The following is a 25,233-nucleotide window of genomic DNA, read 5'->3' as shown; positions in this document are numbered from 1 at the left end:
CTATCGAGATAGATGACAAAGGTCAGCTTTTAAAAATTCACTCCAAATTTACTCCTGAAGAAAAGAGCATCATAAACTTTGTATGTAGATTTATTGGAATACATTTTTCTCCTGGGGAGAAACTTCATCGTCTTTCGGATCAATATAATGAAGAAATGACCCATAACAGAGAGACACCGGTAGTGAGTACCTAATGAGAAATACAATGCTTGTCTTCTTTCTTCTAGTATTTTGTCATGTGAACCTTGGTTGTGTATTATGTAAAGGTGCGTACAGACTTTCGCTCTGCTCCGCAACCAAACGTCACTCGAGCAGAGCGATTGATAATCGACTAGGGGAGCAAGAGTGGAACGCGAGAAGAGCTAACATCTCCCGTAACGTTCATGATCGGTGCTAGTGCTGAGCGGGGGCGGAGCGATTGCGGAACGAGGGCGGAGCGTGCGCGGAGCGGGTTGGAGGCGCGTATATCTGTACGCAGCTTAAGATGCGCTGAGTAATCTTCATAAAGAAGATAAGAAGCCTCACTGTATGGAGACAGTAGGCTTAACAATTTAATACATCAAGCTTTTATTTTTCTGAATTATATGACCTTGAGGAAAGTACAAAAAGGTGACTTAAATTGAATTTTGGCATCTTTGTATGATAATAAACATTTTTATAAGATTTATTGATGAAAAATTGATGTTTTAAGATATATTCAAACAAAGCTATCCAATCTATGATTTATATTGAATTCATTTCACAGAACCAACCTGAATGGTAACGATGACCAGCTGGCTGGAGTAGATTGAAATGCGGTGGCAGATTTCTCTGTAGAGAAGCCACCAGAAATACATCTAGTTGGTCTTTTTCTCCAGGATTCAAACCAAGAGCCTGCAAAAATTGTCGAAATAATCATGAAACAATTCTGTAGAAGTAGATAATAATTGGAGATTAATTATTTCAATTATTATTTTTCGCACACATTTCATTCACTATAAGTTGAAAAATAACTGTATAAAATTGATCACATTTCTAAGCTGCGAGTTCTCATCAACTGGAAAAATAACCAAATAAGTGGAGTACGGTATGTCAATTTTTTGGTGGAAAATGCCGAGATGAACTTTGTAAGTAGCCCCAGTGATGAAATGAAACTGATATAATATAGGTATAGATAATATGATAAATTAACTAATCAGCATGAATACTTGATGCGCTTTGTGGGATTTGAATCCACGACTTTTCCGACTCTGCAGTTCACTAGTTCTGTTTTTGCTGAGGAAGATGCTCAAATGAGCTCCAGGTTTGTGCGTGAGTAATGAGACGGATAATTATGAGAGCTGAGAATCTACCAAAATATTTATTAGTTGGGTTCCGAAAGGTTGGAGCGCTTCATCCGACTGAACTATATAATTTATATAGTTCAGTCTGAAAACATTACATATAAAATTATACAGCTCATTGTGGTGTATTTAACTTTCATTAAAATGCACACACATATAATTTATGAGAAAATGAGTTATTGTGAATTTAATAATCCCATGTGTCGGATTATCAGTTCACCGATCATGAATATTTTAATAATATTTCTGAAATCTCTGAAAACTTGATTCACATTTTGATGTAAAGTACCTAGATCAGAATCACCAATCATGAATGATTATATGATAATTTTGGAATCTGCAAATACTTTTTGCCCAATTGATGAAATCTGGGTGAATAAAAGTGAACAATGAGCATAACACACTGTTAAATAATTGTGTTCCATCAATTACCTGGCACATGAACTGCATGGGATTATCAGTGGTTCTAAGCAGTTGATCGAGCTCCTGCATCCTGCATTCACATTTCACCAGCCTGTGACCAAGAGGCTTCCCGTTCTTCTCTACGAAAACACTCGCGATCATTGAGACTTGTAGACATGCAACTGTGAGAAAAAATATTGTTCTAAAGTTGATTATCTCAAAATTTCGATAAACATCAGAATAAAATACAGTTTTGTTAACATGCTGTCATGATTATTACAGTGTTTTATTGTCTACTGAGTATTGAATCATGGGTTTAATAGCAATTCCTAAAATACTTTAAGAACATTGAGAAAAGAGCACCACACTGCAATGCTCAAACAAACTCTGATTTCAAAATCAAGACTATCCGTACATAAATAATATTCCCTGAACTATCAAGAGTTTCTTATAATCCTTCTATTTATTCTACATCTAACGAAGATTGAATTCGAAGAATTCCGTATTTATTTAAAAGGACATAGGCCTAATGAGAAATCAACGTTCGAGCAGTTTTGTTTTCTTGAGTTTATACCATTTCTTGAGTTTATTATAACTCAATGAACTCAAATAAAAATTTGCTTGGATGTTGGAACTTATAATTGGTGAAGTTGTTTGTTGAAAGGAAACTCTTTCCTGCTCTATGGATACAGAATGTGTTCCCATTTCTACTCCATCAATAAATCAATATGGTTGAAGTAAAAGCGTCACATTTTAATCATTACCTGGCATAGCAAATTGAATAGTGTAAGGATTTCGTCTCTTCACTGATGTTGGCTCCAACCTGGTTCCATTCTTGTCCACTGAGACATGTATTTCATCATGCTCATCAAGCGGGTCATTCAATAGAATTATAAGCTTATTTTGTCCCTGCAACAAAGCAAACATTGAAAATATGAGATGATTTGAAGTGAATGATGAACACAACTATAAAATTCAGTATGGAATATACTTGAATGATGTTTTCCCAACCGTGTATCAACATGACTTTTCAAATAGATTCATTTTCCCTGTTTTAATATGCAGAAATTCTTGTGACATGGAAGCTCTCATGAAATATAGACATCGACTATACTTCCAGTAATAAGGTGGATTTTTATGCTCCACGTACTCGAATGTACGGAACCCGGCCAATTTATGAGAGTTCAAGTTCTCTCTGGCATCTTTTATTCAAACGTGTATTTTCCTGGATTAGGCATTCATATTCATTACTTCTGAAGAGTATCCTTTTCTCATTTACCTCTTCAATTATAATTTATTCACGTTTGCTCTCTCTCATAGGATGATGATGCAAGGAATCAGCCATAATGAGGATTGCTATTCAATATAATATTCTCTTCAATCAATTTGAAATGGTTCTATATTGATTATCATAAAGCTTTTCCTCTCACTCATGACGTTGCAATGAATCAGTCATAATGAGAAACACAGTTTATTCGAACAGGGATTTTCTCTTCAATCAATATAAAATAATTTTGTATTGCTCCTCATCATGACTGATTCCTTGCAACATCAAGAGAAAGGAGAAAATGTGAATAAATGATAACTGAAGAGGTTAAGATTGAGAGGTTTTATTAGAAACTGAATCAGTTATGCAGTACTGATTAAATAATGTAAGGCGGGATGCACACAGGAGAAACGCATTTCGTGAAGCCCTCTTTCATGAAACTTGTTTCATGCAATCCGTTTCACTCGCGCATGTATACAAAAGAAACGTTCCCTGCTTAATGTTATCAGTCGATTGCGAGCAACTTTCGTTTCACGTTTCCTGAAACTTTTTTCAGGAAACGCGTTTCTCCGGTGTGCATCCCGCCTTACTGTTATAAATTTCTCATTTCTTAGGAAATGTTCGATTGAAATCTAGGCTGTAATTTAAATATTAGGTCTACTGTGGTGCCGCCATTGGTTGCCATTATTTGTCCGATTTTGCGAGAGTTTTTCTATGCTAGTTTGTTTGATGTTAGAAACTTAGAACTATTAAAACTACAAACCTCTAAATCATAATATGATTCACATATGTGGAATATCTGTTTTTTTTTTGGTTCAAAGATTCTTAATTTGGAAATCTACTTTGTGAACATATTTAAGGACTGAAAATTGTGTAAAGTGAACAACTACAAGACTTAACCTATTTCGGACTATGTGTAACCTTATCTAAATTTGGGAGAGGAATAGCACAAGGTTACCTTATTTTTTCTCTCCCTATCATTTTGATAATGTACTTATCGTATGGATGATGAATAAAGAATAATATGATAACATGAATATTGTTTCCTTGGCAATAATGTTGAAGTCACTTGCTGCTTTACTTACCCCAAAAGGATTAGGAGATAAAGATGGAAATAGGATTACTACGTACCACTTTCACTTTCTTTGGTATGATTGAGAATTGGGCTTTCTTCTCGTCGGTTCGCAGCTGATTGATGGCGTGCTGGATCTGCCAGGAACGGCTGAGGATGTCCATGGCGACACCCAGGAAGTCGCCAACAAAAGTTGGATCCTGGTCTTTCACTACCACTTTGCGCCATTCATCAAAGCACAGCAACGCTACAAAAATATTAGCGAAATAGTGAAGGCCGGTATCTAAACCAAGTTCCTTGGAACTAAAATAGGAGAAAATGAAAATATATTGACTTTTTTCTTTAGGTCTACTTTTAATATAAATAAAAATATTAAACTGAGTACTCTTTTAAATTATTGTTAAAATTTCAAAAATTTAATTTTCAATTATTGTGACATGTCGTGACTAAATAATTTGAAAGGGTACCCAGATTAATATTTTTATTTATAACAATATATTGGAATTCATAATTGGAATTTTATAATACCAAAGGAGCTTTAAAAACTAAAATAAATAAACTGATTGCTTTCCATTATGAAATAGGAGTGGGCGTAGACGAGTGATTCAGACGCTGGCTTTGTAAACCAGAGGTCCGGGTTAAAATCCCGTTTCGGGCAAGATAATGTTCTCGGACCACTCCCGTGTTTCAGATGGACACGTTAAACCGTTGGTCCCCCGGCTGCCTAGAAGCAGTTGTTGAGTCAAGTCAGAGGCCGTGAAAATGACATGAAAACTCCAACACCAGACCTGAGCAAGGGTAACTCGGCATTATTATTATTATGAAATACTTTTCTTCAAAAATTCACTCAAAGAAAAGATCATTGAGATCTTTCATCCTAGTATAAACAAGAATAAAGGTACCTAGAATAGAATTATTTGTGTTCTAGGTACATTGATAGTACCTTAAAGGTTTTTTGTTTTATAAGGAAGTTTAAACTAAGGAGTGGAATGCAACAATGAGAAAATTAATTGTTTTTTAGGGTGAAGTTTATTCTAAGAGAAAAGCTAAAAGGAATTATCATATTATCTTATTTGCAGCAGAACACTACTTGTAATCCATGAAACTCAAGTACTCAAGAATTCATCATTGACAAATCGCTCTAAAAATGGGAGGCCTTATTATTAGAGATTCACTGATCAAGCTAAGTTATTAAATCTTGGATTATTCTTTTTGTAATGATAAAAATATTCTAAAGTCACCAGTGAATCAACATGAAGATCATTCTCTAATAAATGCCAATTTGTTTTTCTGGATATAGAACTGAGTCAGTAGAAGCAGTCTTGACAGCAGAGTGCAGAGTGAACTAGTATATTTTGCACCTAGGGCCGAAAATGAGACTTTTCCGGCTCAAAATCGGTTTTCAAGTCCGAGGCCGTAGGGCCGAGGACTAGAAAAGATTGAGAGCCGGAAAAACATTTTTGCCCATGGTGAGAACGTTATTTTTCGCCACACAGAAAAATAAACAATATAAATATGAGAATAATTGTTTATTAGGCACTTCTGAAAGCAAAAGTGGAAGGTCATAGCTCTAGCAAATCTGAGGTAATCTGAATATCAGGAAATTGTCCAAGTATTTTTATCTGACAAATTTTGTCTGAATAACCTGAAAGATTATGTTCAATTATGTAAGAGGTTGAGTTTATACATTTTATTCTTCCAAATGACAATAAGATGATATTATTATAAATGTTTTGATTCTTGAATAATAAACACAAATAATGAAAAGTTTTTTGATCAGCTGTTTTAGCACACTTGAAATTTGGCCAATCTGAATGTCAACGTCAACAATGCTTGTTGTCGACTTCGGAAATTTAGGTTAGAAGTTCTATCCTACTCTGAAAATCGAATTTGAATAGTTTATAGTATATCTTATCTGTATTTTATTCATCCAAATAAAATGGTAGTATCTTATTGCAGAATACTTATTCAATTCTAGAAGCATAAACTGATTCCGTTTTAGAAACCATTTTGAAACACGTTCACATCAAATCAGAATCAGCTGACTTCAAGGTTATTTTACAGCCCTAGGGCCGTAAAACTTTTACCGGCCTGGTCAGAAAACAATCATTTTCGGCCTCCATATGACGCACGAAAACCAGCTCATTACATCCAAATGGGGCGAAAAAACATTTTTGCTCATGGTGCGAACGATATTTTTCGCCACACTACAGGTATTGCTGACAAAATAAATAAAGAATACTCATTATCATACCTATCTCTTGATTTTAGTGGTAGAAGATTTGCAGAGTGGTAGTCAGGATTTCAGATTCTTTTAAAATTTCACTTGGAATATCACAGGCGTCGTCATCTTCAAGCATTTTTGAAAATTCGGAATGCGCTAATCAACAATAAATAATTGAATAAAAATGGTTGCGAAGGGAATGCTGAATTAGTTTGATTCGAAATTCGAACTGAAATAATGGCAACTTCAGATGAAGAAAGTTGACACTCGCCCGATGACTTATTAACTACGGACTTCCATGTTAGCGGCTGGAAAGAGTACTCTTTCCGGCCTAGACCGGAAAGAAACCTGTTCCTCACGTCAGATGAGAGTCGTCTGCAAACAAGGTCTTTCAGATCTACGTAGGGACTGGAAAACAGCTGCTTCCTGTGCAGTGTGGCGAAAAATAATGTTTTTGATAATGGAATCTATTATTTCTTGTCCTAATCATCTATATGAACTATTTTACAACTGAAAAAATTCAGGTATCAAATTCGTGGTGAAATATGTTGGAACTACATAAACCAAGGTTCTAAAAGAATATTTAATTGAATGGTAAACTAATAAGGATATTTCGATAGACTTCTAAGTCTATGAAAAGTTGAGTCTATGAAAAGGCATTTGAACCTTCCGTTTAGTATTATCTGTACATGATCGAATAAAAAAATACTATGGACAAAAGTAATATCTGACCAGCTCTATGTTGTATGGTGACAGACTCATCGTTGACTCCCAGGAGCATGGCGAAGACTCGACTGGGCTGCAGCAGGGTGCTGAGTGCCGTCGCTGGTCCCGGACTCTTCTTGATCTGATCCAGGAAACTCGGGCAAAGGATTACAATCTGCAGGCGCGCTTTGCTCAGCTTCTCGTTCTGAGCCAGGGCTGTCATGCCAACCAAAACATCTTCCAGTCGAACACATACCAGCCTACAAAAGTATATTCCAAAATTAAAATGAAATATGGTACTTGAATGAACAGAAATTACAGAGCAGAAACATATTTTCATGAGCATTTTTATTATTGCCTGTCTCAGATATTTATCTTTGATAAACAACATCATAAAATACATAAATTACACCGCCAATATCATATTAGGTGTGACTATTAAACCCCCCCCCCTCAGACTCAAGGACGCATCCCTCTAAATCTAGAAAAAAAATCCCCCACTCCCCATGAATTTTAATGACGCAGGAAGCAACCTATTCAAACAAATTCCCTCCTGATTATATTGCAATAAATCACAAGATGTAATAAACTATCAACACGGTATAACATTATCAAGTTCATTTTGTATCTTGAGTTTGTGTAGTTTTCGCTACTCAGATGTCAATTTGAACTCACGCGACTATTTTTCCATTCTTCTAAAATTTCCTGATAGAATAAAATGAAACAATAATTTAGTTAATAAATTTGAATTAGAAACACATTTGAATGATCCTGTTAATCCAGGAATGCTGACCTTCACTTGAAGCAGTTGTCATTATGTTTTCATAATTCAATTGTCAAGGCTTATTAGTGTTCCTGGATGATGGGGTCCATTGAATGGAGCAGTGAGCTTTCCCCGCTTCATGACCAGCAACAAAACCACATACATGACTAAAACCACATAATGACTGATGTAGAGCATTTGCTCCGGAGAGTGGCACATCTCTTGAAATCTTGTCACTCATTTATTGAATGATTATACCGTACTGGTATTCGTAGCAGATGCGAATACAGCAAGCAGATGTTTACAACAACAGTTAATGATTTTTTATGAACAAAAAATTCAACTGTTTCACGTATAAAATAATTAAAGTTTTAGCACGTCGGTGAGTTGTGAGGACAAGCAGTCTTGAGGTGAGGTAACTAACTTCCCCTTGGATGATAAGTAGCTCCCAGATACTTAATTGACTCCCCTTCTAAAACATCTCCCTAGTTAGTAATTGTGAGTAGCTTTAAAACAATGTAATTCACTTCTATATACTATTGAAAGTGGAACGATATAGAACAAATTCAAAAAACCGGCACGATTATAGGAAGAGTTGATTTACTCACTTGAATGGAGGTTGTGACTGTTCAGTGGAGATTTGTTGGAAGCAAGTTGTCAGGTAGGTTACCCATAGTGAGGCAGTTTCACTCAGGCCACTTGAAATTATCACTATGTCCAAGAGCTCCCCATTGGTCTTCACTCCTCCTGAAATTTAGAAATACTATAAATGGAATGCTGATATATTTTGAAAATGAGAAAGAAATCTCTGCTGTGCTGTTGTTGGTCAACAAAATAAAATTTGCCATATGAATAAATTATTATATATTGTTTTAATTATTATATTATGTCCTCAAGAAGCTGGGCCGAAGGGGGGCTTCCACATCCACAGCTCGGACTCGGGTGTCGGGCAGTCAGGGCTACTCAGTGAAATGCTCTACATCCTCCCGAATCCCCGCTTCAGTATTAGTATAAATTGGAAATGAGAAGCTTTGGGCATAAGCCTGTTGTGCCTCTCCTCATGTCAAGTATTTGTACTCTATGTGATAAATAAATGAATAAAATAACGATTGGCAGTATAGGGCAGTATTCTATATAAAATTATTGTTTTCTCACTCATTATTCCAATAATGTTTTCGTTTCTAATAAGAAGTCAGTTGCAAAAATGTGTTACCATTGAAAAATTATTCAATGGAGTAAATAATATAATGGATGTATTATTTATATCGATTCGTAGCCTATTGATATCAATTTGGTTCCAATATACAATGAAATAGCTTACGGTACTTCTTTCCAATCACTAGATCATCTATGAGAGATTTGACATGAATTGTTTTACTGATTCCATGAATGTTGTTCTTTGTTTCTGTTTCTGGGATTATTATTAGGATTAATGATGACCTAGCTATAACCTCTCAAGTTATAAAATGTAATTTTATCTTTCTAATTGAAACATTAAAGTTCCATATCCATAGAATATTTTAAATCTAGAAATCAGAGAAAACCTGAAGTTCAGGCGTGTTAAACTAGTCCAGTGATGTCTGGATATAGATGAACGGAAGATATTAGTCATTATAGTTTAGTTCAAACTTGCTGAACCAGAGACCAGAGACAATGCAACTCATTGCTCGATTGCTCCTTGAAAGCAATATCATCACGATGCAAGTTGATCGTACTGTTCAACCTTTTAACCAATACAACATTCTCAACCAAAATGCATATAAATGATGAAATGAATCTATGGAATTGGAATTTTCCCCTTCAATGGAAAATGAAAGGGGGTACATCTTCACGCTTTCAAAGTGTATTTACCACAATATATATCACCATCAATAGCCTACTTCACATAGAAAAACATTAATAGATAAGTATAAGAAAAACACGGTTGTAGTACATGATTGAAAAACTTTTTTTATTCAACAAAAAACTCACCATCGCACTCCAACGAGCAACACCTCTGGTATTCAACCAACATTTTGGAAGCACTTCACCAACTAACTACCACAAATAAATGCCTTCTTGGCTATTTCTCCACACAATAGATTTCTCAATAACGTCTATTCCCTCTAATCACTCATCTCACTAGCGAAAATATCACACATTTCACGGGAAATCTCTCTTTGTTCGGTAATGTAGACAAGAACAAGGAAGCTATGCATAGTGCGAATAAAACTTGCGATATAGTGAACGTAATAATATTATAACTGAACCAATATTGACCTTCAGATTAATTGCTTGTTTCCATTATTATTATATACTTGTATTTCGTTTTAAACTTCAGCAACTATAACACTTGAGTTAAAATAAACCTGGGCGCGTTAATAACGTCGTTACAAAACTGGTGCATATCGTTATCACTTTTCGAAAGTTAATGAGATGCTTTCAAACAATAAGTAACATACAACACACAGTTTCACAGTTTCCGTCCGTGGAAATATTATGTAAGTGCGATAACCGCCGGCCGATTCTTGGAAGGAAAATATTGATAATGAGTGTTTGGTGGATGAACCAACAGCACCTGGCAACTGTGTTTAACTGGCAGCAGTTTAGTTAGTCAGGCAGGTAGCTTGCCTAGGTGCCTTGTGCCATTGGCCGGAACCCGCGGCACGTGATTGGCTGCCGGATGAGCACCGGAAGCTCGTCTGCATGCGAGGCACGTCGCCAGGGGCGGACGGAGCGCGGATCCCTTCTAGGGACGCCGATCGCCACCAAATACGTCCAACACTCGCCATTGTGACGCCAATTCAACATCCATTATCTTGCTTTGCGAATTATTAATAGATGCTACTCGAAAATACTGTATTTCAATTCTGGCGTTGTGACTAGTATTACATGATTTTTGGTGGGGATGATGCGCACATGAGTTGTCCCACCAGGCTTGTGCGTGGGTGACGAGAGGGGAGAAAATGTGGTGTATCGAGTTCATACACATAAAAGTAAATGTGTGAAAATGTTCGCACATTTGAAGTTAGTTGTTTTAAAATTCACAGTGCACAATAACGCACTCAATCCAAGGAGGAATACACTATGTAACGTAGTAGAATCTATTTTATTGTCGTGGGATTTGTCTTTGATTACCTTATTCTAAAATAAAATTTGTTATAAAGACCATATTATTTTCCAAATTTCAGAAATTATAAAAATATCATCAGTGAAGAGACTTGTGTAATAACCATAATTATTATCATAAAATTGAAGAAGAATACTATGGTAAAAAATGAGAAGTACGATGAATTTAATATTAAAATAAAATTCTCTTCACAGTATCATAAAACAATGTAAAGGTTTTCTCTGACAGTATCTATTGAAGTTTCAAAGTTGACGTATGAGAATTGAGTTCAAATTGAGTTCAATATGTAAATTAAAGTTCTTCACTAGCTTTACTTCAATGATATTATGAGGATGTTAAAAACGATAACTTTTATCAGCCGGTTTGTGTTATAGTTGTAATCAGTTGTAACAGTTGAATAGAGTATAGAATGTAACTACATTGGTATAATATGGGGTTGTAATAGGAGGTTTTTATATTCTACTAGATTACATTGTCGATTCAGTTTCTTAGAACAAATTGATGATAATGTTTTACAACTGAATAAAAATGTGAGTTTGGGCGGGGAGAGAAGACAGGAAGTAGAGTTTTTTGTAGTGTTGAGTTTCTATATATAAATCACATACAATAGTTATTGTAAGGGCCACAAAATAATAGTACACTCCAACTTCATTGATGATAACTGTCAAAAACAATAGATGACCTTGACATCGCTATTTGTAATGTCACAAATGTACTAATCAAATAGAAAGGAAGCGCTCTCATCAATTAATTCATTAATTAATTGATTGAGAAGAGGGCTGATGAATGAATAATTGGCGTTATTCATGTAGTAGCCTACACTATTGAGTGGTGAAGTCAATTAACCGAGTAGATAATTTACTAATTACAAAACGTTTTTTCAGAGATAAGCAGCCTCTCACATCCGCATCTCACTCATTGTTGTAATCCCAGTACACGTGGAGCCACTTTGTTCAACAGTAGATTATTATTTTTGTTCAATTGTAGATTAGAGTCTGCATTAGCAGTAATATTTTTAGTTTGCAATAATAAGTTTAGTTTCCATACTGATTTTATATTTTTGGGGTAACTTTCATTCAGTTTTTATGTTCACAAGTCCCGAAAACTATTTGATTAAACTAGTTAATTATTTATTTTAGTAATGAATTTCTAATCCTGTATCATATAACAATTTCCAATCGGTTTCTCTTATATCTCCATTGGTTAAAAAAAACCCAGCGTTTTTGAAAGAAGAATATTACATCAAAGATGATGGACTAAACAAATAATTTAAAAACCTTTGAGATGATAATTTTATCGATAACTTTGAACTGCATTCTTGCTGATCTCTATAATGGAAAAAAATTGAAAGTCCTATAAAGTCTTGAGGTATATTATAATATCTAATATCTGATTGTCTTGGGACTGAAAGATATTCGAGAACTTTTCAGAGAATTAATTTATTGCGATCTTCCAGTGGTGTCAGTAGCAGTTGGCTATAAAGAAAATAAGTTATAAACTTCTTCTCTTGGAAAGGCGTAGGTGTTGGAAATCTGTAATTTTGATATTGATGAATTCGATCTTGATTTTAGAAAAGTTCGCTGTGGAAACTTCGATTTCAGAAAGCAGCCTGAACAATAGCTGCTATTCTAGCAAGAAAATTTCCATTATCCAACGGCAGCGGTCGTGGGCTCTGGCTTCGCAGCCCCCATTCGTATTGTATTTTCAAGAATAATTGGATGGAAACTCATAACAATACTTCGTGTTGAATCAAACTTCTCCGGCCACCGAGAAAATTTCTTCAGGGGAAACTGCTTTTCACAAGATTTGTCAGAGTTCGGAATAGCGGAATAGCCTGTATATGAGCAAGTTTAACCCCTCCAAAGAAACCTATACTTTTCAAACTGAGATATATCAAGATCGAACAGTCGGCTTGAAATATAGTGTTCTTATTGATGCAACAATGCACAGTTTATTGAGAAATGCTCTACCAACAATGTGATTGTGATGCTTCAATAAGTAGTGAAGAAATTAGTACAAAATACAGCTTAGATTCATTCAATCTCTAGTACTGGGTGGTTAATTTAGGAAAGGGCTTTCAAATTTTCACTTTCATCAGTATCAGTATATAGTTTTTCAATCTATCAATGTTCATGTGATAATAATATAACTCTATCATTTTTATGGGAGGTAATCATTCAATCGAGCTTGCGCAGTACAGTTTTGTATATTCCATTATTCAGGGTTTATGATTTTGATGTTCATATTATGTTTCTCTCATCAAGTTTAAGTTTATTGGTTTCACCTACAAAGATTTCTCTAGATTCACTAGTCAATTTTTTCCTAGGTTCACGGATTGGAACCTGTTCAGGTACTGTGTTCTGGCATTGGCAACAGTTATAATGATACAAAAATGATGGAATTGGACCTGTTCCAAATGAGATGACTCGTTAGTCAAGTGTCCTAAAATGCATTCTTGTTCACAGCTGAACGTTTTGCCAGACCGAGTGACTCTTGCACTCCGATTTAAACGTTTTTTACACGCTGCTTACTCTGTTAAAAACAACAATATTACCTTTTATAATTCTCCTTTCCCTGGCAAATTATATTATTTGCAAGCCATTTTTAAAGTTTCAAGGGCACATAAAAAAACATTGTTAAGAATGAATTTGAGGCAAGAACTATTGATTGTCGAGCAAAACAACAGGAACCAATCAAAACGATTCCAGCATAGAAAATTTAGAATACAATATACATTTGAACTACTTATCAACTTTGATTCTAGTGTTTGCTTGCTATGCTGGCGAGCAATGCAGGAATTAGCATCTCATCCGTACTCAGTGTCAAGTGTTATCCAATGTAAGAGTTTGTAGATCTATTGGATTAGTGTAAATTGAAAATTAGTTTTCAAACCGATTCTTTTCCTCGTCTATAAAAAATAACTGTGGGGAAAATTAATACACTTTTGATTGTTTGATGTATCCCAACTGAAACCTACTACTCCACTTTCAAAAAAAAAAGGTGGAATAATCCTTGAATTGACAAATTTTTAAATGAGAGTAGAGGAAACCATAGCACCGAACACAAGCACTGCTCAACTACGTCTGACTGCTATTCTCAATTCAACAGGTAAAATGGATTTTGGAGTATTTTAAAAACGTCTGCATTTACTATTAACATACTATTCATTAATTTGTAATGCAATAATAGAATGATAACAGCCAGTATTGTGCTCAAAAATATTTCCACCAAGTCCTATTCGTTTCCATCGAAGTTTATTCGTGCAGAGAAAAGATCTAGGAAAGTTTTTGTGTCGTATATGGTGAGCCCAATGTACAGTCTCCTACCTTCTCCTGTGCTCTTTGCAGCAGTTTCCACGATAGAAGGGACTCTTTGATCCTCAGTAGAAAAACAAAATGAAATTGCCAAGACTAGTTGAAAGCCTGAGCTCCAGCCAGACCCAAAGAGAAGAGCACCTTCGCGTTAAAATGAGACCACGTGAGTCCCTACTGTTCAGAGTGCAGTCGTTTTAGATGCAAATAGAATATCGATCTGGATTCACCTTCAAATACGGCTGTTGCTACACATATTTCTGAAAGCTCTCTTCCACAAATTGCCACGCATCAGACACAATCAATATCCTTCTGAGTTTCGTAATTTAATAGTATTATAGCGTGACGGCGTGAGCTCAAGCTCTTGTTATTACATTAGATTTCTCCAATACATTGTGCCACAACCTATCCTTTTTTGAACAACATATCACCAAAAGGATTGATCAGCTATTCTCAATCGAGTCATCTGATTAACAAGGACAAATTATAAGAAGACAAATTAACCAAGACAAATTATACAATACAATAAATTCCATCTCAATCTGGACCAATAGTAGAGCTATATGACGGTTCTGCCTACGACAAAACCACTTCCCAAATTAATTTGTTTCACAAGGTAGTATAATAATACATTAACCATCAATTCCAATAATCCAGAATTTATATTTATAACATTATAATTAATATAATAATAGTATAATTAGTATATTAATATTTATAATATAGGCACTTTTAATCAAGACGTATTACTGAACAGTCGAAGAATTGAATTTTTCCTGCGATCAGAATAGAGGAGGTATTCTGGAAAAACAATTTTCAAATTTTGATCTCTTTTGTTTCTATTGTTGTAATATACAGTTTATGAGATTTTTCAACTTGTGCTACAAGGCCAATCCATATCCATTGACTACTCCTTGTGCCAAAAGAATACTATGATAAATATGATGGAATATGAGGAATGAATAAAAATAGCCTTCAAATAGATATTCAAAAGTTTTCTCACATGACATGAATAATCAAATTCGATTTGGCACATGTTATATTGTTAATACTCCTAGTAAGTTTAGCCTACACTTCAATAATGAAAAAATTTTATTATATCTACAGTATTTTGGTCATGGAACATGTTCCTAGAATTTGATGTTCACATTATGTCAACGAACTGACTTGTAAATTCAGTGAAACGTAGTCAGGGAAAATAAATTATCAAATTTTTCAAATTAAATTGTCCTTTTATACGAGAGAGATGACCTTTTATGAAAGAGAATAATTATTTTTTAACTGTTGAATCATAAAAAATGTTGGAAACAAGAACATTCAAACTCATAAAAATTCCTCTATAAGTTTTCCATTTTCTACATAATTCTTTTGGATACATTTTTTTGAAATAAAAAAAGTTTTTCTAATTGGAGAAAATTTATTAGTCCTTGATCTATCTAGAACTATGGCCCAATTTTAGCATACATTACGTTTAGGTAAGCTACAAACAGTGTGCTAGTAATCGCATTAATTAATTATTCTCAAGAATCAAACCATTTAATTATGGAAAGCATGATACGTATTTGATGATTTCCTTCATGCATGATTTATTACCTGTGATATGGTGTCCCATTGAAAGGGGGATTATAATAATCAGTTAGTTATAAGAGCAAAACAATGCAAAATTGAATATTTTATTGCGTTTATAATTCATTAGACTTCAAAGGTCAGTATGATCTGTTCAATAATTAGGTTTCATGTATTACGTAGAAGGGTCATTACAACAGAAAAAGTATGAACTCCTATGAATCTAGATTGATGTGACACATTTATTGATTTGAACTATCATCGCCCTAAATCAGCTTCATCCTGATTAATTAGCTGATCATACCAATTTAGCAAAGGGTTGACCGTGGATCACGCTTGGTTTAAACCAACAACGAATATTCGCGATTACCACCAAAGCATCCAAATGTTCAGTGAGGGTTTAATCAAGGGCCGAGTAAGCCGCAGCGTTTACGGATATAAAGGGAGATGGGATGGTTAGAGGTTCAATATTCTCAAACAATGAAGATAAAAAGAGAGAAAGAAATTAGTAAAAATTGAATGTTTAAGTAGACTGAAATTTCATATTTGTTTCGTTTGATATTTCATGACAATCACATTGTCATTCATTGAACCAGCCACTGCGTTATAAGAAGCCTCCAGCCCTTGAAATCGAATGAACCTTAAACTACAAGTGATTGAAAACAAAATGTTTGTTCAGTAATGAAATACAGTACTCGACATTCGTTAAATCAAAATTTTTCAATAGTGAATGATGCTTGAAATAATCCTCTCTTCGCTGAGCTTCATCAGTTATTGGTGTGGAAGTCTGTCCGCATTACTGATTTCCAGTGTGCTGCTGCTGTAGCTGTCGAATTATTCGAAGCGCTTCTCAATCGCTGTCGGGTTCTGATCAGCATTCAACACGCGTCAGTTGGCATGCTGCACGTTCAGCGGGACGGACGACCTTCATCCCATAAACAACCAATACATTCAAAGTGTCGCCAAATAATGGCTTGCAACTTGCAATTGGTCTGCAAACTATTACGAACAGCTACTAAACTATATAGCTGCTTTTCCAAATAACATTGGTTGTCAGATAACCAATGTTAGTTAAAAAATTTAATGAAAGTTCATTAACCAATAATATTCTAATTATATTATTATCACATAGCATAAACAACTATCAGTACATATACAGCCTAATATCATGTTTATAATAATAACAATAGATTTTTCACATGAAAACTTGATCAATGTAAACTTAGTCGATTAATATTGAGTCGTTCAATATTAAGTCTCATTACACACACTCACAAGCCTAGAGCTCATTTGGTTCAGCAAAATATAAATTCTTGAGTTTGAGTTTGACATTACAATGCACTTGATACATTGGAGGGGGCAACGGAGGGTTATAATGAAAGTTGCCATTGCAACAGCGCCCTTGATTTGAATTCATAAAAATTTCAATAACAAAACTATCATTTACTTTGTCCATATATGCCTCTTAGCTATTAGAAAGATTTACCTGCCTCCGTCGTTCCGTACAAATGCATCATCAAACTCTTTTACAGTATTTCTTATGGCAGTCCATCCACATTCTCTTTCTTCCAAACAGATTTTCATGGAGTTCACCTCTTGCTATCGCCTATCATGCTCGCAAAATGTCATTTGTCACATAATTGATATTTTACTCGTCACATAATTACTTTTTTACCACATAATTTGGTATATATGCACAGCTGGTGACCATTTCGAAGTGTGGTTTCGCAGTTATTAACTGACTGTCACATAATTACTGTAGTAAATAGTCCTTATGCACTCCACTGCGAATCGCTTGCCGATGACGGCGACGAATTCGACCATTCATCCAAGGCTCAAAATTCTCCTGCTCCCGTTGTCATCATGTGATTCATAGTGGTGTACCCAAGACTTACAAAAACCGCAAAGGGATGAAATATTGTACTCGAGATCCACCTGTTTTTTCTAAATGGGAGTTTTCTGTTTGCACTAGACAATTTTCTGTAACACGAGTTTCGTCACAAGCATAGGATTACAGCAGAATAGACACGCTATTGTGCCCCCTTTGAAAGTCCGCAGGTCTTCGAAAGGTCACGAGTGCTAAGGGTGGGTGGAGGGGTGAGGCGCACAGGGTACGGCACATGATTATTGGGCCTGGATGGGAACAGGTGAAGGGCGGATCGGTGGAATAGGATGGCTGGTTTCAAAAACAGGGAAACTGGGAGACGGGCGCGATCCAAATGGGGTTAGGGGTCAAAGCGGCGGCATCGGAGCCTGCCTGCCCTGGCCTGGCCTGTTGTTCGCAAACGGTTTGTTCCCTTCTGATAACACTATCCTATTCCCCCATTCACCCTCTTGCCCCGGACCTTCATCATGCCGCTTTCCATTCTGCTTGTCCAAACTGTTTCCAGCCCGCTCTTTTTAGGCTGCCTTTTGCTCACTATTTCATACACAAATGATAACAAAATGTTGGACAACTGGATGAATACAATGTTGTAGATATTATTCAAGAGACATTTTGTCCAACACTTGTGTTGGATCTATTATTTCATGGAAGGTGAGAAACTAATTTGAGTATAAACGTTGTTGATTGAAGTTCGAGGAGTTCATGATTTTGTCACCTCTAAAACAAAACTTGGAACTACATAAATTTTCCAATGTTATAATTGAAAGAAGAATTGAAAAGCTTGACTAAGAGAGGAAGAAAATCGAGTAATCCACTTTTGAACTGACGTTTGAAAGTGGATGTGAGTTGAAACATCTCTTTTCAGGATAAGCTGGAATCTTTTCCCCAAGGGTTGCTTCATTATGACTTCAACTGAGAGCATTCTTTGCGAACCTCTCTCTTCATTTCTCGAACTCTTTGAGAGAAATTTTTATTGTTTCACCTCTGTTGTCTTTCGTCTTCGTCATACCTCAACCTTAAATCTTTTCACTATCCCATTACTGAACATAGCGAGATACTTCCACTTTACCAAATTTAAATAGTGTTTTCAGTTGAAACAGCATCCAAAGCACAAAGTGTATTCCATTTTTCCAACATAATGCAACAACTAAATTTTCTGTTGTTCCGATAAATCTGTGCTTGTGGATGAACTCAACACTTCTATCATAAACAAAAAACTTCTGTATAAGTGAACGTACCAGCAGGGTAAATTACATATTATTGATCACTGACATTATTTTTTCGTCATTATTGTCTATAAATAAATAAAATTTCCTATCACAACTAAATATTCGTCCTCGAACTGCATATTTTAGTTTCAGCTCAACTCATCTCAATGTGTTGCTTATCTTGATATAATTCGCAACTCATTATCATAGAGAATACATATGTTGATAAGTTTGCCTATTTCAAAGCTACTTAGTTGAAAAAAGAAGATAATAGTCCAATGGGCTATTAAGTTTTCATCAGTGCTGAAATCCTAACATTTGAAGAATTTCGTTAACACGCTAGCGTATTAAATACTTTTGTTATGTGGCAACTGAAACTGAAAACAGTTACTCTATTTTGGAGCTGGTATCTTGCTGGGACCAGAAGCCGCGCCTGTGCGTCTGCTAACGCCTATTTTATGTCTGCAAGTTCTATTTAAAAAAGCTAACAATGGGGCATTCGTTGCCGACTGATGTGAAAGCGTTGCGCTACCCTTCTTCTGCTTCGTTTCGCTCCACAATCAACAGACCAGTAAGCAACTTCCACACACGTGGCTTCTAAAGCCGTGTAAACATCCGCGATAATGTTTACGAATCAGTTCAGCTCATTCCAAAAAAAACCTCTCTAGAGCCTGCAACCCGTTGATTTGTTTCTGGCAGCTACCAAACATGACAGCGAAAAGAAAAGATTAAAGAACAATATCCGCCAAGCGGCGTGAACAATGAAAAAGATTGTAAGATCGAGATTTTTGAACTGAACTCCTTCATTAAAACGCGGTTTATTGGTAAATTGTTGAGCATATATTAGATGAATTATCTCATGAAGAAAAAGCCATACTTATTCCATATTTTTAATCGTACCTGACAATATTAGGTTCTGTTCCATTTGAGCAAAGATATGTATTTTTAGAAAAGCCCGTTAAAATCAGGGCATTTTAGAATTATGAATTAAGAAAAATTATAATATGCGCTTTTAAGAAGTTTGCAGCAATTAAAACATTCGCTACTATTCTTTTCCAGATGATGTCCATGATTAAGCATGGTAAGGATGATAATGATGAAGAATAAATAAATTCCAAGAGGGTTCTTAACCACCAGGTTTATAAAACTGATGAAGATAATAATTATTTCTTTGTAATTATTTGCTTCCAATAGCAGTCCCGAGTCTCTTAACTTATTACGACGATCTCGCGGCAACCGCCCTCACCAAGCGATCAATCGCATACCAATCAATAAGTATAGAATTTTCTTCAAGTTTGTATTATTGTAGTTTAAATTTGAAATTTTACCTCTCCATTCCAATTCAGGAAAATCAGGTACTTTAGAAAAAAAACAATAGAACTGACAAAATAATGCAACACCGAGCTTCGTTCGTTATTTATTCACTGATAAACAGAACACAATTCTTTAAAATTATTGGGGAAGGACTAACAGACACAGCCCAAAACTGTTTCTTCCCCGAATTTTGATTTATACACTATCAATAGTCAAAAAGTAGGTTATGTTCCATACACTTGAATTCAGGTCCAATTTTCAGTCCAAACATTTGAACAACATTAGATTGTTTACAGACCAAATTGAATAACAAAATAACACTCACTAATCACTTAAAACTGTAAAATAATGATTAACTTTGAAAATTATGATGAATTTGAGAACATCGCGAAAATATGTTTTTATTTTGAATGATTATTATTTTTCATTAATTATGAATAATTTGACCTTTCAAACCCTTAAGGTTTCTTCATCTTCTAGGTCGTGTTTATAATTACAGCTGGCTATACGTCAGCTTATATGAATTTCGGGGATGAGATATTTTGATTTTCCGCAGACGCACTCGCTCACTCACTTCCATTATCCACAGACGATGGAAGTCTCAGCTGTTTTTCCAAGGATGAATTATCATTTTAATGTCGTTCAGCGAGTTTTCCTAGGGATGAGACCTAGTGCAATCGAATTTTTACATCATAAACCTACTATATTGCAAATTTCATCAAAATCGTTAGACCCGTTTTCGAGATCCGGTGAAATACAAACATATAAACATCTAAACCCTTGAACATATGAACAGAAATTGCTCGTTTAATAGTATAGGATAGTAATTTACATTTATAGTGTTAGTAGAATCATCAATTTTCGTTCACGTCTCCACTCAGCAATGCAGTCATACTATGATTCAGGTTGTTGGAGAGTGGGTAAGAGACCAGCAAAGTGATTTCATAAGATATTGTCTCAAAAGCGCTCAATACCCCATTGAGCCATCCAATCTCAATATTATTGATGAGAGCTTTCCAAGTCAGTCTCAACTCTTCAAAAACACTTACATGATGCCACATAATTAGGCAACCATAAGAATGCCGGTTCATTGAAATCTGAGTTGATAAATTAATTTAAACGGAAATTAACTTCAATCACTATTTTAACCAAGGAATGTATTCTAGCATAATTAATTTATTCTATTTATACAATGTACATGGTACATTGATTTTTTGATCCTTGATTGAAATATTAGCTGAACTATTATTTTGTAGCCTACTGTTTTTTTTTCAAAATATTCTATTTCTACGTTGTGCTATTTCTGCGTTGTATGGCAAATTGCGATATTTTATCTAGGTTTAATTCGAGAATTGAAGGTTCCAAAAATTCACATGAATAATATTCAAACCCTTTTTCTATTCATTTTTTACAATCAGTCTGCTCGGCCCTTTATCGGTGTGCCGGCTGCCGAAAAGCTTCACCCTTTTCTGTACTATTTTAGCAGCTCGCAAAGCACACCGTGTGATAAATATAAATCGACTGGAGGCTGCTGAGGCGGAGGCGGAGGCTGACTCAAACTCCAGTTTATTGTATATATTTACGGAAATGTATGTATATAATATTTGTATATGGCTGGAGCCGGCCGAACATCAATGCTCACCTCCAGTATATTTATAGACGTTCACCCTTTCCATGTTTCGAGTCGCAAGTTTATCGAATCGTTTATAACATGATGTTGTGATGCCAGTCAAGTGACTGTCACATGTGATGCCAGTCAAGTGACTGTCACACTTCTCTTGACTGCGTCTGCCGTCTCATCGAAATAGCCTCCGGAACATTCTTTCTCTCCCCAGAAAGTAAATCGAATCATTTGTTAGCTCGTAGAAAAACCGTGTCTCAATTTATTGATACGGCCCCAAGTGTGAAACTAATCTGTTTAGGAGAATGGGATGGGAAGTGATTTATCTGTTTGACTTGAATAATTATTTTCATAAATTTGAAATAATAGAGAAGAATTTTTGATTATTGCTGTTATCTCAATCCACTTAAATAAACTACCTATGAAGAAAGTATCGTTATTGAAAATTTTCCAAGTCGATGGCAAAGAATACAAGTGGATGTAATATGTGGATTGTCTAGTCTGATGTAATATAATTTATAACATAATAATTTGGTGGAATTTGAAGGATGAATATTTAAAATGAAGAAATGGAGAGTTTTTGAAAGGGAGGGCATTCAAAATTGGGGAAAACAAAGGAACGAGCTAAACGAAAAATCTTATTCAAAACTTTGAGGACGCATAACTCATTCCAGCTGATGAATTGATGAACAAGAAGCAGTATGACAATATCCATAAGCTATTGCCAGAAGTTGAAAGGATATGAGAGAGAGAGAGAGAGAGAGAGAGAGAGAGAGAGAGAGAGAGAGAGAGATGCCTAGGATGGGTTTGCTTGGGGAGAGTGGAGGTAGAAGAAAGAACGAAGGAGATATAATGCAGGGACAATTTGACAAAACTCCAAAGTAACTTTGTGCTTGCACTGCACAGACTCCTTCTTTAATGGAAAATGACGTCACGTTTTGATCAATCGACAAAAGTTTGTTCAATGCTCTTACCACGAATGCTTCATCCAGTTTTATGAACGAAGTTTCCAAACAGTTTGTAATGAAGTTTTAATGCCTGATGAATTATGAAATGGTGCATTAACGTTCACAGTTTTGAACAGAACTCTTCAATAACTTTGGTCATGTTACTGAAAATAGTGCACAGAAATATATACTAATTCATATTATTATTAGAGAGAATTATTACCAGTACATTTTTATAAATTGGTAATTTTTTAATAAATAATAATTGAACATCCAATTAGTTCTATTAAAATACTTGATAACTATAACAGCATGTATTTTTTTAATCCCATGAATGACATCTTCTTTTTCTTTCAAACATAGATTAGGCTATTGCCTGTTCCGACTCACATTCAGCTTGTAATTAGAATAAAAATAAATAAAAAATAATAAATAAATGTATAAATTAATAACATCAATATAATCTAATCTAATAACATCACTATCATCATAAGCATCACTATAATCTACTGTTTTTATTTTATAGTAAATAATTATCATTGCCATATATTTCGTGGCCTGCCTATGTCTCTTTTTCCTACCGGTTTATACTTGAAAATTCTCAGTGGAAGCCTATCAGCTGGCATTCGTTCACATGCTCTTTCCATTGCTGACGATAAGATACAACTCTCTCATTCAGGCAGAAGATATTTAGAAAGGCAGATGGATGACATTATTGGTATAAATGTGGGGTAGTTGTTACACTTAATGCTATTATAATAATTATTGTAATGAACATGAACGCCTCATGGAATGCTGAACGAGGTTGAACGCCCGTCCTATAATTATATTTAAGGAGTGAATCTTTACTTATATTACTACCCATTTTCATTTTTAAAAGGAAGATAAGAGTTAAAAAGTTCTTTATGATCCCAATAGTTCAACCAACAGTCAATAAGCCAGAATTTTGCATGAAAATAGAAGGTCGAAATCAAGAATGTTGTTACACAACATTCGCAAAATATTGAAAATTTCAAATTCGCTTCTGTGTAAATTCATTTGGTAAGTTGATAGTTAACAAATAGCATTGTGTCTAATTATGTTGAAATATGGATTCGTATTTTATTAGTGAGGAATGGAAAGTGGAAAGAAATTAAAGAATTGTAATTACCTCAATTTAGATTTGGAATTCAATGCATTATATGCTTGCAATGAATAATGAAAGTAACAGTGAGAATGGGATATCACTGTGAAACTAGGAATTTGGCAAAAAAGTAATGCAAGGCAGCTAAGGAGACTAAATTAGCCGTGCTCAAGCACTCAATATGTCAAGGGCGGGAGCGGAATCCTCGACAGTCAGAGCTGATGAGAGTGGAGCCAAAAAACACTTCAGATTACTACTCCATGTTCAGCACAGAGCATCTGGCTTATAGTAAACAGTTGCAGTAATCTGTCTATTTTGCTTTATTCATCCATACCCACCACCTCCACCACCACCATTATTATCATCATCGTCATCATGAATACCAAAATGATTTCTATTAAGAGTAGCAAGCAGAGGAAAGCGTGTGTGTTGAAACGTAGTTTGGCTCGAATTCTGCGAAATATCCTACTGTACGCCATTAATCTGCTTCCTTCAAACATCTGGGCAAAAAATATGATTCATGACATCTCACAAATTTTGCGCGGTAGTCTCTGCGTGAATGATATTGCCTCTCTGATTGATGTTGGCTACGATGACCGCAATGTAAATAAATAAGTTATGAGGTTGGAATTTATTCTGAGAAGTGATGCGAATTCTTCTTCTTTCTCCCGGTTTATTTCTCCTGCACTCAAATACAAGTGATATTTACCGTGGTGTGTTGTCATAGCAGCTAAGTACGCGTTTATTTATTTTCTGAAATTCTCTCAAAAACGCTGCAACACTCCACTCGAAAATTTGCAGTCGACTGTTTTGTTGACATTCCATAGTTTAAATATTCTATCTAGATACTCGTACTGTATCTGTTTTCAGTATAACTGGGAAAAATCCAGTCACTCTCAGCAACCAAATAATTATCTTCAACGCCAACATGCTCGATCTCCTTCTAAAAATCTCTTAGTTCAATCAAAATTGATGTCAGCTATTTTTTGTGATACTGCTGCTAAACTAATTGTAGCTCCCACTAAATTCATAATGCATGCCTTTTCCCAATGTTCTTCTTTTTGAAAGTTGATCGACAATGTTTATAAAAACATTGTCCTCCAAAAATACTTAATCTCACTCAAACCCTCTCCTCTTGTCTTATTTTGTCCTAATAAGTCATTATCTCCCATCTGTGAGCTATCTCACAGATAGCTCTGTGAGCTGTGAGTTATTGATGAATGGAATAATTACGGTGCCGTGTCATGAATAGTATGAGTCCTAATAATGACCTATATAGTTAATCTCACCTTAATAATTCTAATAGAATGAACTCAACAAAAATTGTAAACTCAGTAAATTATGATTTCAACTTTTAGCAAAATCATATACACCTCTTTCATACACAAGCTCTT

The 25,233-nt window shown here is 35.1% G+C and overlaps 1 protein-coding gene across 7 annotated transcripts in view; it reads right to left on the bottom strand.

Annotated features, from left to right (window-relative positions):
- The window catches only part of LOC111062515 (phosphoinositide 3-kinase adapter protein 1), a 58,793-nt gene that overhangs the window by 11,101 nt on the left and 22,459 nt on the right, over positions 1–25,233 (bottom strand). For 6 of the 7 annotated variants that reach the window (XM_039422253.1, XM_039422257.1, XM_039422264.1 and 3 more), the window contains exons 4-9: positions 8,364–8,502; positions 7,020–7,252; positions 4,123–4,310; positions 2,489–2,633; positions 1,755–1,906; positions 753–873 (exon numbers count right to left, since the gene is read on the bottom strand). In XM_039422253.1, the coding sequence (XP_039278187.1) occupies positions 753–873; positions 1,755–1,906; positions 2,489–2,633; positions 4,123–4,310; positions 7,020–7,252; positions 8,364–8,502 (978 nt within the window). Of the gene's footprint in view, positions 1–752; positions 874–1,754; positions 1,907–2,488; positions 2,634–4,122; positions 4,311–7,019; positions 7,253–8,363; positions 8,503–9,726; positions 10,486–25,233 lie in introns of those variants that run through there. The other variant, XM_022350208.2, reaches the window with a different exon arrangement.

This window comes from Nilaparvata lugens, chromosome 1 (assembly GCF_014356525.2).
Source record: "Nilaparvata lugens isolate BPH chromosome 1, ASM1435652v1, whole genome shotgun sequence".
Taxonomy (NCBI): Eukaryota; Metazoa; Arthropoda; class Insecta; order Hemiptera; family Delphacidae; genus Nilaparvata; species Nilaparvata lugens.
The sequence above is the reverse complement of the archived record's forward strand: the minus strand, read 5'-3'. Positions and strand labels throughout refer to the sequence as shown.